The 16,573-nt window shown below is 43.5% G+C and overlaps 1 protein-coding gene across 1 annotated transcript in view; it reads right to left on the bottom strand.

The window, feature by feature from the left end:
• trappc9 (trafficking protein particle complex 9) overlaps positions 1-16,573 on the bottom strand; it is a 293,236-nt gene that overhangs the window by 73,870 nt on the left and 202,793 nt on the right. The window contains exon 22 of the mRNA XM_038966127.1: positions 11,202-11,292. Coding sequence (XP_038822055.1) covers positions 11,202-11,292 — 91 coding nt within the window. The remainder of the gene's footprint in view (positions 1-11,201; positions 11,293-16,573) is intronic.

Raw genomic sequence — 16,573 nt, 5'->3', positions numbered from 1 at the left:
TTTTTTTACTTTAGTTAATTTAGTAAATATTTTTCTTAAAACTGCATTGTTGGTTAAGGGCTTGTATGTAAGCATTTCAGGGGTAAGGTCTACCTACACCTGTTGTATTCGGCGCATGTGACAAATACAATTTGATTTGACAGTACATTTCACCAACAGCAGTATAGCTAGCTGACAATATGTTTCACCACCAGAAGGCTAGTTTAGCTAGCTGACAATATGTTTCACCACCAGTGGGCTAATTTAGCTAGCTGACAGTACGTTTCACCAACAGTAGGCTAGTTTAGCTAGCTGACAATATGTTTCACCACCAGTGGGCTAATTTAGCTAGCTGACAGTACGTTTCACCAACAGTAGCATAGCTAGCTGACAGTTTGTTTCACTAACAGTAGTATAGCTAGCTGATAGTACGTTTCACCAACAGTAGCTAGCTGACTACATTTCATGGTCTCTGGTTCAAATGATAACAGCTTGTCTATAGTATGAGCCTTCAACAGTTCTTAAGACAGCGATGTATTTGTGTTTCACCCCATTTTCCTATATTAGCGTGTGATTGATAGCCTGGTTAAACCAGACTGAATGCTGCACTAAGTGCAAGGTTCAGTCTGGTTTAACCAGGCTATGTGATGGATGGTGCAGGCTGGAGGAGAGGAGTATAAACAAAACAGAAATCATCTGTGAAGTCTGTGGCAGTGAAACACACACAATCTGGCTCAGTGAAACGGCTTTGACACATTATAGCAACACACACACACACACACACACACACACACACACACACACACACACACACACACACACACACACACACACACACACACACACACACACACACACACACACACACACACACACACACACACACACACACACACACACACGGCTGTGTTTCGTTTAGAAATGTCAGGTAATTTGTCTTTCAGGGATGTAAAGGTTGCCTCTGGGGAAACTCTTATTTCCGTTACAGAAATCAATGAAAGGAGGGGTTTTATTTGATGGAAAGTGGAGAAACGGGGAAACAGGGCTGGGAAATGGCTTAACAGTAAAGTAAGTAAAAAATCCTCTGTGGCTAAGCTGGAGAACATAGAAAATAAATAGATGTTCAGGTCATGAAAATACTTTAGCTGTTTCAAACAACACCATAACACTAGACGAAATCAAACGAAACGGGATTGAAACTATATACTACTAGACAAATACTGTGTGGTAGATATTCTACATGCATCTGCAGAGCGATAGGATCACATTCGTATCCTCTTCAGCCCAAAGCCAAACAAATCATCCTCTCCATGTTTGTGTTGTTCCCCTAATGCTGACGTTCAAACAACAGAAGCCAGATTCAGAACGACAAAGCTCTGATAAATAGTAAATAGCTGTGCTATTTATTCATATGCTGGGATACTCATAATAAGCACATGTTGTGGATGAGGAGGATTGTTCACATGAACAACAGTGGAGTGACTAAGCTACTGTTACAATGGGGCAGTTGGCAAGTTGATATAGACTGTCCAAAGAGAAGGGAAGTATTAGGAGGATGGTGTAACCTAGCTACTATGTAACTACTGTGGCATAGATATACCTGTGGAACGTGATGGACATGGAATCTCTGGTTGATCGTAAGGAGGGTTGATGGACAGAGTCTGGGTGACAGGGCTGAAAAACAGGCAGATAAATGGGGCAGCTCCTGACACTGCACAGCTTCGCCCCTGATTTACACCACCTCATTGGCCGCTTGCCAAGGGGGTGTTGGCCTCCACCCTCCACACAACTATTTAGACCGTGTTTAGTATGGGGGACCTGTTCTTCACAGCAGCCCCCTTACTTCTCCTCAGCCCCTTCAATCAACCCCTTACTGTCAGGGCTAGACTGCTGAGAACCATGAGACCAACAGTATTTAAGTAAGTCCCTCTCTCCTGTGTTGTCATCAGGAGAGTGATAGGGCCATTGGGAGCTTATGTAGAGGGGACTAAAAACCCTGTGAAAAGCCTGGATCAGGATGACATCAGGCCACACAGCTACCCTGATCCTCCCAGGGAAGCCATCTTCTTCCTCCCTGAATACACTACCTCCATCCCAGCCTTACCTCTACTGCTGCATCCCTGAATACACTACCTCCATCCCAGCCTTACCTCTACTGCTGCATCCCTGAATACACTACCTCCATCCCAGCCTTACCTCTACTGCTGCATCCCTGAATACACTACCTCCATCTCAGCCTTACCTCTACTGCTGACTCAGGAACACAAGACTGTCTTGATTGTGTGTGTGTGTCTGTGTCTCCACCAATCTACCTAGCCATCCCCAGCAGAGGAAAAGGCAGTCCAATCTCATGGTCAGGAAGGGTGTACTGTGCATAAGTCCCATCCAACACCACGGTGCTCTTCCTCCTGGCGTGTGGACTCCTGACCAGATCCTTGAAGGTACATTACCCCCCTAAGAAGTCCCAGGTGTGTACTGAGCACCCAGCCGCCTGTAACCACTCCAAATGGCCATCTGTCTGAGCAGACATACAAGCACGCACATACGCACACACGTAGAGCCAGCACAAAAAGAGCCGTCTTATTAAATTATCTTCTGCCTTTTACAGCTGCCCCACCTCCCTCCCTCTCTCTCCTTTAATCTGTCCCTCCCAACCCAAACATTTGTCTTTCCATTCAGGGATGAATTATCATTCCGTTAAGACGGGTTCCCGGTGGCAGCCTGTTGTTGAGCGGGGGAAGGAAGGCCAAAGTCCTCTCTCTCTCTGTGTTTCTGTCATTCTCTGTACACCTCTCTGTCTTCTCCTCTCTCTCACTGCTTAGCTACTGCCATGTCTCAATACATAGGAGCTATATAGGGAACTGGTCAAAGTGGTGCAGTAAATATGGAATAGGGAGCCATGTGGGACACATGGCTCTCAAAGCCCCTGAGAGCCAGAGTTGCCTATGCAGGGTAACTTGGCATGCAGATATGTTTATTTAACTCCAGTCTATTGAGCTGACGTGGAGATTCCCAACACAAGGTGTGCAACTTTGGCTTTAATTCAATTGTCAGTAGAGGAACAGTAATCAATGAGGCTCATTCCATAACGCTACACCAGGCCGGCTGCAGAACACATAAACCCTGCCACCCTCTGGTTTCCTGGGACCTGTTCAAAAAGATTGAAATGTTATGAACATAGGACTATAACAGACTGGAGAACACAAACCCTGCTACTGCTGCAACTACTGCCACCTGCCCTGGCTGGGCCCGGTTCAATAGAAAGGAAATGGAATGGGTTTCCATGGCCAATCAGACGCACACAAGCCTAAGATCACCATGCGCAATGCCAAGCGTCGGCTGGAGTGGTGTAACGCTCACCGCCATCGAACTCTGGAGAAGTGGAAACGTGTTCTCGGGAGTGATGAATCACGCTTCACCATCTGGCAGTCCGAAGGACGAATCTGGGTTTGGCGGATGCCAGGAGAACTTTACCTGCTCGAATGAATAGTGCCAACTATAAAGTTTGGTGGAGGAGGAATAATGGTCTGGGTCTGTATTTCATGGTTCAGGCCCTTTAGTTCCAGTGAAGGGAAATCTTAACGCTACAGTATACAATGACATTCTAGATGATTCTGTGCTTCCAACTTTGTGGCCACAGTTTGGGGAAGGCACTTTCCTGTTTCAGCATGACAATGCCCCCGTGCACAAAGCGAGGTCCATACAGAAATGGTTTGTCGAGATTGGTGTGGAAGAACTTGACTGGCCTGCACGGAGCCCTGCCCTCAACCCCATCGAACACCTTTGGTATGAACTGGAATGCCGACTGCGAGCCAGGCCTAATCGCACAACATCAGTGCCCGACCTCACTAATGCTCTTGTGGCTGAACGGAAGCAAGTTCCTGCAGCAATGTTTTAACATCTAGTGGAAAGCCTTCCCAGAAGAGTGGAGGCTGTTATAGCAGCAAAAGAGGGACCAACTCCATATTAATGCCCATGATTTTGGAATGAGATGTTTGACCAGCAGGTGTCCATATACCTTTGGTCATGTAGTGTATTTGGAGATGGCCATGTGGCAGATTTAAACAATCGTTTATGGTTAAATCCAGTTAATATGGCTCTATTCCTTCTCACTCGTTCAATTCCCCAGGATATTCTATTGCTCTCATGTAATGATATCTATCCATCTCTTTCTATCCCTTCATCTCTATCCCTCCATCTGTGACTCGTGTTTTGGAGAAGAAGACCCCTCCAGGTTTTTTGGAGCGTCAGTATCGTTTGTCACAGATAATCAGGACGACCAGCCAGTAACCTTCTGAAAAACAATAGGGGAATAAACACCAAGCACACCAAGGTGCCTCGGATGACATTTACGCAGGGAGGTGTGTGTGGAACATCTGATAAAGTACCTAGCTTTTCTGCTGCTGCAGGCAGGTATGTGTCCAAAGTTGACATCATTGCTGAAGTGGTATGCATATTTCTTATCCAGAGCAGCTTCCAAACAGACAGCAATCGATTCAGACACGCGTCCACGCGATTCTTGTTGAAAAATGGGCTCGAACGAACAAATCACTGTGAGAGGAGTCTGCCATTAAACCTGCTAAGTCAGCCAATAGTATTGATGTTGCTTTCTGCCCATGGAGAGGTCCAATAGCAGGCTGTGTAGAGAGCAGGGCGGGGGTGGCCCGTGTGACTTCGTCTTTACATTTTTTTATACAATATATTTATTGGCATTTCTTTTTTTACAATTTAACAATCAGCAAAATATGACACAGATAATACCCCATTATTCCTTCCACCTACACAAAACACCATGCTACATGCTACATGGGGGCACATCGTGCAAAACCCTTCCCTCCCCAACACAGGAACACCCTCCCTCCCCTCTACCGGTATTAGCTTCACTGATAAACAACAAAAAAAGAAACAGAATGACCTTCACATTCCCTGCTAGAAAATAAATTATTCAACACATAAACAAATAATAATAATACATCAATGATGAAATTAGTAATGCGGCAGCTAAGGTGACGTCTCTAGAAACTGCTGAAAGTCCCCCCAGACATCAGTAAATTCAAAGGGTTTATTACGTAAATTGTATGTTATTTTTTCAGATGGAATATAGAAAGCTCTTTTAGCCACATCTGCTTGCTTGGTGGAGTGTCACTCTTCCATTTAATAGCTGTGCATTTATTGGCTGCAATGACTGCCAATTTAATGAATCTGGTTTTGCTACAAATATTAACTAGTAGAACAGAATCATCTCCAAGAAGAATAAGGGAAGGATCTAGTGGTACCGTCATATTAGTGACCTGTGATAAGATCTGAATAATGTCTTTCCAATAATTGCTTAGTTCAGGGCAGGACAAGAACATATGCATAAGTGTGCCCTCTCCCATTTTACACCTTGAGCAAAATGTTGCATATTTAGAATTGATCTTATACAGTCTCTCTGGTGGAAAGTAGACCCTATGTAAAATATTGAATTGCATCAACTTGTGCCTTGTGTTAAATGAAAGACGATGAGCATCTAAAAAGTGCTCTCATCCTCAAAAATTAGACCAAGGTCATCATGCCACTTCATGCACGCTTTCAGAGGTTCATCGTTCCCCCAACAGAGCTTGAAGACCAGAGTACATGTAACAAATTAAACCTTTGACCCCTTTCCTCTCCAGCCACAGTGTATCAGTTATAGGTTTACTCATGGGCTGAATCCTACCTCCCTGCTGAGTGGCAATGTAATGCCTAACCTGTAGGTACTTGAAGAAATGAGTTTGAGGTAACTGAAAATGAGATGCCAGTTGTTGAAAGGATAGCAGTTCACCTTCTCTATAGAGATTACCAAATGTTTTAATTCCTTTGTTGAACCAAGAAAATGTAACACCATCTCTCAGGGCTTTGGGTAAGATGGGGTTATTATAGAAAGGTGTTTGTTCATATATAGATCTAAGCCCTTCTGTTTGTTTACAGACTTCAATCCATATATTTAAAGTGTTTTTAATGAAAGGGTTGTTTATGAGACCTAGCAAAGCTTTAGGTGGGCTAATATAAGATATATATATATACATCCATACTGTGGGGACAGTAATTATTGTCACCCTTGATAATGATGAGCAAAAATGACTGTATAAAATAAATAATAAAAATACTGAGCTGAGCTAATACAATTGTTCAGAGAAAGAGATTTTGTTTAAAGTAGCAATCAGCAGTTGACACAATAACCAAATGTAGTCCCAGCCACTGTTTCGCTAAAAAGCTGAATGATGGCTTATATTTTGGGTTCTGATGGGGTACGACAGTTGAACTAAGCTCATGAGGCATTTATAAGTTATATTCTTCAAGAACCAATGGGTACATATCAATAATGTATAAGTCCAATAATGTATGAAGCAACTGCAGGTTGCACCTTTAGCAAGTAATAAAAACAAATCTAAAAAAGATGGGGTCAAAATTATTGGCACCCCTGTATGTAATACTTCAGCACCCTCACCTTGAGAGGATAAGTACACTGAACCTTTATCTAAAGTGTTTTATGAGATTGGAGAACAGAAATGATTTTTGGCTAAAACAATCCGGAAAGATTCTGTATGGAGGAATGGTCTAAGATCCCTCCCAATGTGTTCTCCAATCTGATAAAACATTTTGGAAAAGGCTTAGTGTTGTTATCCTGGCAAGGGTGGGGTGCTTGAGTATTGATAACAGGGGTGTCAATAACCATATCTGTTCAAAATAAATAGTGTTATTACTTGTTATTAAATCATATAATTTCCTTTTGTATCTCTCTACAATAGAGCTCAGTATTTGTATTATTTATTTGACAGTCTTTTTTGCTGTCAATGTTAAACAATTATGTTAAATGTTAAACAATTATGCAACCCACTGTATATATACAGCGCATTCGCAAAGTATTCAGCCCCTTCCTTTTCCAACATTTTGTTAAGTTACATTCTTATTCAAAAATGTATTAAATTTGGTTTTTTCCCCTCATCAATCCACACACACACAATACCCCATAATGACAAAGCGAAAACAGGCTTTTAGAAATGTTTGCTAATTAATAAAAAAAAAAAAACGAATTTAGATAAGTATTCAGACCCTTTGGTATGATACTCAAAATTGAGCTCAGTTGCATCCTGTTTCCATTGATCATCCTTGAGATGTTTCTACAACTTGATTGGAGTCCACCTGTGGTAAATTCAATTGATTGGACATGATTTGAAAAGGCACACACCTGTCTATATAAGGTCCCACAGTTGACAGTGCATGTCAGAACAAAAACCAAGCCATGAGGTCGAAGGAATTGTCCGTAGAGCTCTGAGACAGGATTATGTCAAGGCACAGATCTGGGGAAGGGTACCAAAACATTTCTGCAGCATTGAAGGTCCCCAAGAACACAGTGGCCTCCATCATTCTTAAATGGAAGAAGTTTGAAACCACCAAGACTCCTCCTAGAGCCGTCAAACTGAGCAATCGGAGGAGAAGGGCCTTGGTCAGGGAGGTGACCAAGAACACGATAGTCACTCTGACAGAGCTCTAGAGTTACTCTGTGGAGACTTCTAGAAGGACAACCATCTCTGCAGCACTCCACCAATCTGGCCTTTATGGTAGAGTGGCCAGACGGAAGTCACTCCTCAGTAAAAGGCACATGACAGACCGCTTGGAGCCAAAAGTCCACTAAAGACTCTCAGACCATGAGAAACAAGATTCTCCGGTCTGATGAAACCAAGATTGAACTCTTTGGCCTAAATGCCAAGAGTCACGTCTGGAGGAAACCTGGCACCGTCCCTACGGTGAAGCATGGTTGTGGCAGCATCATGCTGTGGGGATGTTTTTCAGCCGCATGGACTGGGAGACAAGTCAGGATCGAGGCAAAGATGAATGGAGTAAAGTACAGAGAGATCCTTGATGAAAACCTGCTCCAGAGCGCTCATGACCTCAGACTGGGATGAAGGTTCACCTTCCAACAGGAGAACGACCCTAAGCACACAGCCAAGACACCTCAGGAGTGACTTCGGAACAAGTCTCTGAATGTCCTTGAGTGGCCCAACCAGAGCCCAGACTTGAACCCAATCGAACATGTCTGGAGAGACATGAAAAATAGCTGTGCAGCGACGCTCCCCATCCGACATGACAGAGCTTGAGAGGATCTGCAGAGAAGAATGGGAGAAACTCTCCAAATACAAGTGTGCCAAGCTTGTAGCGTCATACCCAAGATGACTCAAGGCTGTAATCGCTGCCAATGGTGCTTCACCAAAGTACTGAGTAAAGGGTCTGAATACTTATGTAAATGTGATTTCAGTTTTACATATTTTATAAATTTGCAAACATTTCAAAAAAACTGTTTTACTTTGTCATTATGGGGTATTGTGTGTAGATTGATGAGGGGAAAAAACAATTTCATCCATTTTAGAACAAGGCTGTAACGTAACATGTGGAAAAGGTCAAGGGGTCTGAATACTTTCAGAATGCACTGTATATAAAGAACTACATGGCACACAAACTAAACTAGTAATTGATTGTAGAGAAACTGTTGAAGAAGCGATGATGATAAACAGTGGAAAAAAATAGGTTAATGCTTACAAAATAAAGAGAAATACTACTGAAAATGAAAAAGGGTAACTAATGGAATTGACCAAATGATTGTTTGTTGAGGCTCGGTAGAGCGGAAAGAATCAAGATGAAAATGCTAACGTAGAAGTAATGCAGTGCAGCCTGTTTACCTGGCTACTTCATCCCCCTCCACACCGCACACTGAAACAGTACTAATAAAGGGAGGTAACAGACATTTAAATACACCTTACATTGCTACTCTGTAAAATATCCTCTTCCCCGCCAAGGCATTAGAGAAAGTGATTTAAACACTAATTTAGGTGATCATATCAGTGTGGGTGTGTGTGTACTCTGCTCTGTAGTAGCGAGGGTGTTGCTGCTCTGCCTCTGCCTAAAGGGGGTAATCACTTCCTAATGGTCCCTAGATCTATAGGACGAACTCCCTCGCTCCCCATTCAATAAGGCCCTGAGCAAACAGGAAGGCATAAAGACCCTTTCTGTTCCTGCCACTTTCCCCCGTTTCTCCTTTATTGGAAATGTCCACAATTAAATATTCATGGGTTGCTATGGTAGTGTGAAGAAGTTCCATGTTGCTGGAGCTTTGAGGGGAGAGACAACAACAACAGCGCTCATGATGAAATCAGAAGCCCCCTTTCCATTACCCATCAACCTTTACATAACCATAAGCTCTTTGTAACTTAGACAACACAGTAACAAAACTAAAAAAGAAGACCTCTGAGGAAATGAGTATCAGCCTCATCTTGTAAACTGAGGAAAGTTTTCTGTGGAGGGAAATACTGTGCAAGTTACTGTGTCCTGGTGGGGCCCTGATACCCTCCATTAGAAAACCAGTCCGCTTTACCTGGCTCTGTAATGTCAATATGATTTGTTTACAAACAGAAGATTGACTACACAATTATTCCTCTCATGTGTCTGTGCGGCTGGTTTGTCGAGAGAAATACTGTGCCACGTTAGCTCCAAAGCTTTAGGGAAACTGGCCCAGACTGGTTTATTGGGCTGTGTGAGCTAAGGAGAAGCAGGGGAGCACGGGGGCAGAGGAGCGAGACAAAGTCAGTGTAGGATCATCTGTGTATTCAGCTCAAAATTAGGGGAGGAAGTAGCCAACCAGCCCAGGGACTACACTAACTACCAGGATGATTTAGCTCCTACAGCTCTGTTCACGTTCAGCGCCTTCACCCATACAGCAGCTAGCTACAGCCTGTAAGCTATTGGAAGTCTGACTCCCTGGCAAGGCCTTAGACAGTGGATAGAAAGGGCTTCACTCTCATCCCAGTTCAGAGGCATGACAGTGGAAGTCAGTTAGAAATTATACTGTCATCTTGTTTTGTAATGGTACAAAATCATTGTAATTTACGAATGATGCGTATGAGTTAATGATTCTGTTGACGCATACAGTAGCTGATCATCAATGATATCTCGGAGCAAAGTGACTTCTGTCATTATCTATCATTAGGGACACAGTCGAGACATCAGGACAAATAGACCCTCATTAACCCAATGACACCCTCACCTAAACTAGTCCACAGTGGAAAGCAAACGAAAAGAAGACACAGTATATCTGATTCAATGGAACTAGAGTAAAGAACAGTATCTTCATGATCTCTTCCAACATGGCCACAACCTAGAAAGACAATGCTATACCGCACACTCAAAACACATAAGAGAAACCATGTTGTACCACACGATTCACAGCTGAACACATTGCAGTAGGAAAATACAGTATACTTAACACGAGGCTAACAGCCAATCACGTGTCTACTGTAACAGTCGAACTTGACTGCAGCCTGTAGCCGTATGGTATTAAACGCGCCAGCCCACTCTGTAGCGATTGCTTGATCCTCAGGAAGATTGCTATAGAGAAGGCCCGTAATTGAGACCCTGGGATGACGGGCTCTTCAAAATGACAGAATCAACTTTCCTCAGAAAGTAATAGACTAGGAATTGCATGAATACAATGCCAGAAGATCTGGGTCCTTTGAACAATCAGACGGAAGCTAGATTGGAAAATTGGTCACGAGAACAGAAGAGAAGCGAATTTGTGCCGCCCTCATCTACCACGAGATATCTGTTGTGTCACTGTCGCAAACAGATGGCCCTCTTTCTGCCAAACCAGGAGACACTGAACTGACTAATGAACACACTCACTGACCTCCCCCAAAAAAAGCCACACTGTTCGTCTAAAATAAACACCCACACACACAAACACATACACCCACGCGCGTACACACAATAAATAAATCAAAGCTGATAATTTCGACGGCTGTTCACAGATGGCGAGGCCCAGAGAGGGAGGGAAGCACCTCCAAGTCTCTCCGTGGTGTCCCAGGGTGCTTCACACGTCCCCCAGCCTCTCCAGTCTGCCTCCTGGCAGCTCCCTAAAATAGCCTAATATACATGCAAATAGAAAACACGACTGGAGACCGAAGTGGTGGGATTGTGTGGGCTGCAGTGTTAATAACCAGGTGCAGTGGTTTGGGTTCTTTGGGTTCGGTACCCCCATAGGAACGATGGTGATTAACTCTTTTGATCCTCATCGTGATCCATGATCATAATGTCCGTGGACTGATCGTTTGAATAGTGACAAAAACACACATACCTTTCAGTGGTATTTCTTCAAAGGTAACGCCAAGCATCTCATAGATGGCACTGTGTGTGTGTGCATGTGTACTCACCCCACTGTAGCGGTGCCAGCTGGAGGTGCTCGAGGACCAACTGGTTGAGGACTCCCTCCACACTGGCCTCTCCCTGGCGACGGACAGAGGGGTGGGCTAGGGTTAAGGACTAGACACCGGACTGGAGGGGGCTGGGGCCTCAGTGTCTCTGACACTATGAAAAGCCAACTGACATTTATTCCTGATTATTATTTGACCATGCTTGTCACTTATGAACATTTTGAACATCTTGGCTCTCTCTAATTCTCTCCTTCTCTCTTTCTTTCTCTCTCTCGGAGGACCTGAGCCCTAGGACCATACGTCAGGACTACCGGGCATGATGACTCCTTGCTGTCCCCAGTCCACCTGGCCTTGCTGCTGTCCCAGTTTCAACTGTTCTGCCTGCGGTTATGGAACCCCTACCTGTCCCAGACCTGCTGTTTTCAACTCTTAATTATCGGCTATGAAAAGCCAACTGACATTTATTCCTGATTATTATTTGACCATGCTTGTCATTTATGAACATTTTGAACATCTTGGCCATGTTCTGTTATAATCTCCACCCGGCACAGCCAGAAGAGGACTGGCCACCCCTCATAGCCTGGTTCCTCTCTAGGTTTCTTCCTAGGTTCTGGCCTTTCTAGGGAGTTTTTCCTAGCCACCGTGCTTCTACACCTGCATTGCTTGCTGTTTGGGGTTTTAGGCTGGGTTTCTGTACAGCACTTCGAGATATTAGCTGATGTACGAAGGGCTATATAAAATAAACTTGATTGATTGACGACGTTTGTAATTAATAGAGAAAGGATTCACGGGTAACAATGTTCAAACTAAGGTACACAGTGCCGTGACATTTTCACTCCCTTCAACTGGATATGAGGAAAGGGCACAATTCTTTAGTGACAAAACTAGACTCCAGCCATCCAAGTCACAGACTGTTCTCTCTGCCCGCGCACGGCAAGCAGTACTGATGCACCAAGTCTGGAACCAACACGACCCTGAACAGCTTCTACAGTTGAAGTGGGAAGTTTACATACACCTTTACCAAATACATTTAAACTCAGTTTTTCACAATTACTGACATTTAATCCTAGCTAAAATTACCTGTCTTAGGTCACTTAGGATCACCACTTTATTTTAAGAATGATGTCAGAATAATAGTAGAGATAATTATTTCTTTCAGCTTTCATTTCTTTCATCACATTCCCAGTGGGTCAGAAGTTTACATACACTCAATTAGTATTTGTTAGAATTGCTTTTAAATTGTTTAACTTGGATTAAACCTTTTGGGTAGCCTTCCACAAGCTTCCCCCAATAAGTTGGGTGAATTTTGGCCCGTTCCTCCTGATAGAGCTGGTGTAACTGAGTCAGGTTTGTAGGCCTCCTTGCTCGCACACACTTTTTCAGATCTGCCCACAAATTTTCTACAGGATTGAGGTCAGAGCTTTGTGATGGCCACTCCAATACCTTGACTTTGTTGTCCTTAAGCCATTTTGCCACAACTTTGGAAGTATGCTTGGGGTCATTGTACATTTGAAAGACCCATTTGCGACCAACCTTTATCTTCCTGACTGATGTCTTGAGATGTTGCTTCAATATATCCACATGATTTTCTGCCTCATGATGCCATCTATATTGTGACGTGCACCAGTCCCTCCTGCATCAAAGCACCGCCACAACTTGATGCTGCCACCCCCGTGCTTCAAGGTTGGGATGGTGTTCTTCGGCTGGCAATCATCCCCCTTTTTCCTCCAAACATAACGATGGTCATTATGGCCAAACAGTTCTATTTTTGTTTCATCAGACTAGAGGATATTTCTCAAAAAAGTACGATCTTTGTCCCCATGTGCAGTTGCAAACCGTAGTCTGGCTATTTTATGGAGGTTTTGGAGCAGTGGCTTTTTCGTTGCTGAGCGGACTTTCAGGTTATGTCGATATAGGACTCGTTTTACTGTGGATATACAGTGGGGAGAACAAGTATTTGATACACTGCCGATTTTGCAGGTTTTCCTACTTACAAAGCATGTAGAGGTCTGTAATTTTTATCATAGGTACACTTCAACTGTGAGAGACGGAATCTAAAACAAAAATCCAGAAAATCACAATGTATGATTTTTAAGTAATTAATTTGCATTTTATTGCAAGACATAAGTATTTGATCACCTACCAACCAGTAAGAATTCCGGCTCTCACAGACCTGCTAGTTTTTCTTTAAGAAGCCCTCCTGTTCTCCACTCATTACCTGTATTAACTGCACCTGTTTGAACTACCTGTATAAAAGACAGACTCCAACCTCTCCACAATGGCCAAGACCAGAGAGCTGTGTAAGGACATCAGGGATAAAATTGTAGACCTGCACAAGGCTGGGATGGGCTACAGGACAATAGGCAAGCAGCTTGGTGAGAAGGCAACAACTGTTGGCGCAATTATTAGAAAATGGAAGAAGTTCAAGATGACGGTCAATCACCCTCGGTCTGGGGCTCCATGCAAGATCTCACCTCGTGGGGCATCAATGATCATGAGGAAGGTGAGGGATCAGCCCAGAACTACACGGCAGGACCTGGTCAATGACCTGAAGAGAGCTGGGACCACAGTCTCAAAGAAAACCATTAGTAACACACTACGCCGTCATGGATTAAAATCCTGCAGCGCATGCAAGGTCCCCCTACTCAAGCCAGCGCATATCCAGGCCCGTCTGAAGTTTGCCAATGACCATCTGGATGATCCAGAGGAGGAATGGGAGAAGGTCGTGTGGTCTGATGAGACAAAAATATAGCTTTTTGGTCTAAACTCCACTCGCTGTGTTTGGAGGAAGAAGAAGGATGAGTACAACCCCAAAAACACCATCCCAACCGTGAAGCATGGAGGTGGAAACATCATTCTTTGGGGATGCTTTTCTGCAAAGGGGACAGGACGACTGCACCGTATTGAGGGGAGGGTGGATGGGGCCATGTATCGCGAGATCTTGGCCAACAACCTCCTTCCCTCAGTAAGAGCATTGAAGATGGGTCGTGGATGGGTCTTCCAGCATGACAACGACCTGAAACACACAGCCAGGGCAACTAAGGAGTGGCTCCGTAAGAAGCATCTCAAGGTCCTGGAGTGGCCTAGCCAGTCTCCAGACCTGAACCCAATAGAAAATCTTTGGAGGGAGCTGAAAGTCCGTATTGCCCAGCGACAGCCCCGAAACCTGAAGGATCTGGAGAAGGTCTGTATGGAGGAGTAAGCCAAAATCCCTGCTGCAGTGTGTGCAAACCTGGTCAAGAACTACAGGAAATGTATGATCTCTGTAATTGCAAACAAAGGTTTCTGTACCAAATATTAAGTTCTGCTTTTCTGATGTATCAAATACTTATGTCATGCAATAAAATGCAAATTAATTACTTAAAAATCATACAATGTGATTTTCTGAATTTTTGTTTTAGATTCCGTCTCTCACAGTTGAAGTGTACCTATGATAAAAATTACAGACCTCTACATGCTTTGTAAGTAGGAAAACCTGCAAAATCGGAAGTGTATCAAATACTTGTTCTCCCCACTGTAGATACTTTTGTACCCGTTTCCTCCAGCATCTTCACAAGGCCCTTTGATGTTGTTCTGGGATTGATTTGTACTTTTCGCACCAAAGTCCATTCATCTCTAGGAGATAGAACGCGTCTCCTTCCTGAGTGGTATGACGGCTGCGTGGTCCCATGGTGTTTATACTTGCGTACTATTGTTTGTACAGATGAACGTGGTACCTTCAGGCATTTTGAAACTGCTCCCAAGGATGATCTAGACTTGTGAAGGTCTACAACTGTTTTTCTGAGGTCTTGACTGATTTCTTTTGATTTTCCCATGATGTCAAGCAAAGAGACACTAAGTTTGAAGGTAGGCCTTGAAATACATCCACAGGTACACCTCCAATTGACTCAAATTATGTCAATTAGCCTATCAGAAGCTTCTAAAGCCATGACATAATTTTCTGTAATTTTCCAAGCTGTTTAAAGGCACAGTCAACTTAGTGTATGTAAACTTCTGACCCACTCGAATTGTGATACAGTGAATGATGAGTGAAATAATCTGTCTGTATACAATTGTTGGAAAAATGACTGGTGTCATGCACAAAGTAGATGTCCTAACCGACTTGCCAAAACTATAGCTTGTTACCAAGCAATTTGTGGAGTGGTTTAAAAACGAGTTTTAATGACTCCAACCTAAGTGTATGTAAACTTCCGACTTCAACTGTACCTCCAAACAATCAGACTGCTAAATAGTTAGTTAAATAGTTAATAACCAATAGCTACCCAGACTATCTGCATTGACCCTTTTTGCACTAATCTCTTTTGACTCATCACATACGCTGCTGTTACTGTTTATTATCTATCCTGTTGCCTAGTCACATTCTCCCTACCTATATGTACATATCTACCTCAATTACCTTATACCCCTGCACATCGACTCGGTACTGGTACGAAGCATGTGACAAACAAAATCTGATTTGAAAACAAACTAACAAAGTGGCAAAGATACACCTGACAAATATACGAGAGATGGAGAGAGAGATGGAGAGAGAGAGATGGAGAGAGAGAGAGGGAGAGAGAGATGGAGAGAGAGAAAAGGACATATGAAGTATGACTCTCCAGTGTAGCTGTAAATTGGCTGCAGCCCAGTGGTTGATAGATAAGCCTGTGGCTCCCTGGTTGCCTAGTGACTCTGTTAGGAGAGTTGAGGGCTCGAGGCGGACATACTCATGGTTGGCTGCTGGCTGGCTGGCCATTACTATACTGTGCATGTAAAGTACATGTTCTGTTCTATATGTGGAATAGAAAGTCTCTCTGCAAACTGCTCGAGGCTTGGTGTCAGACACAGTGCCAGACCAGGCTACATACAGTAGAAAAACATGAACTGCTACCATGACAGTCTTTAGATGAACAGTCACTTAGACTGGCTTTTCCGAATGTTACGTTTAAGAAATATAATATCCAATTACAAATCCAATTCCGGGAAATGCAATGAGAACCCTGAAAAGTAAAACTTCCTTAACAACCCAAAGAGTAATAAAGATATATCTCCTCAACCATAAGTGGAGGGAATTATGGTAATAACCATCCTCTTTGTGTAATAGGTCTCATAATAAGCACTGGGAGTAACTAACAACCTCTCACCACAACTCAGAGAGAAAACTCATTATGTATAAAGCCTACAGAGCAGTCCTCTCATCAGCCAAGTTGTTTTTCAAAACCGCCCACACGTCCATGTCTTCTAGCCTAGCATGGTTTCTGGGAGCAAAACTGCAACACTGCAAGTCAACCTGTGACTCCAATCCGATTGGTTGGCTAAGAACCCACATTTAGCTCTGCCTGTCGAGTCCTTCTGTTCCTTAACACTCAGTAACACTAACTTATCTGAGGAGA

This window comes from Salvelinus namaycush, chromosome 27, assembly GCF_016432855.1.
Source record: "Salvelinus namaycush isolate Seneca chromosome 27, SaNama_1.0, whole genome shotgun sequence".
In the NCBI taxonomy this organism is placed as follows: Eukaryota; Metazoa; Chordata; class Actinopteri; order Salmoniformes; family Salmonidae; genus Salvelinus; species Salvelinus namaycush.
The sequence above is the reverse complement of the archived record's forward strand: the minus strand, read 5'-3'. Positions and strand labels throughout refer to the sequence as shown.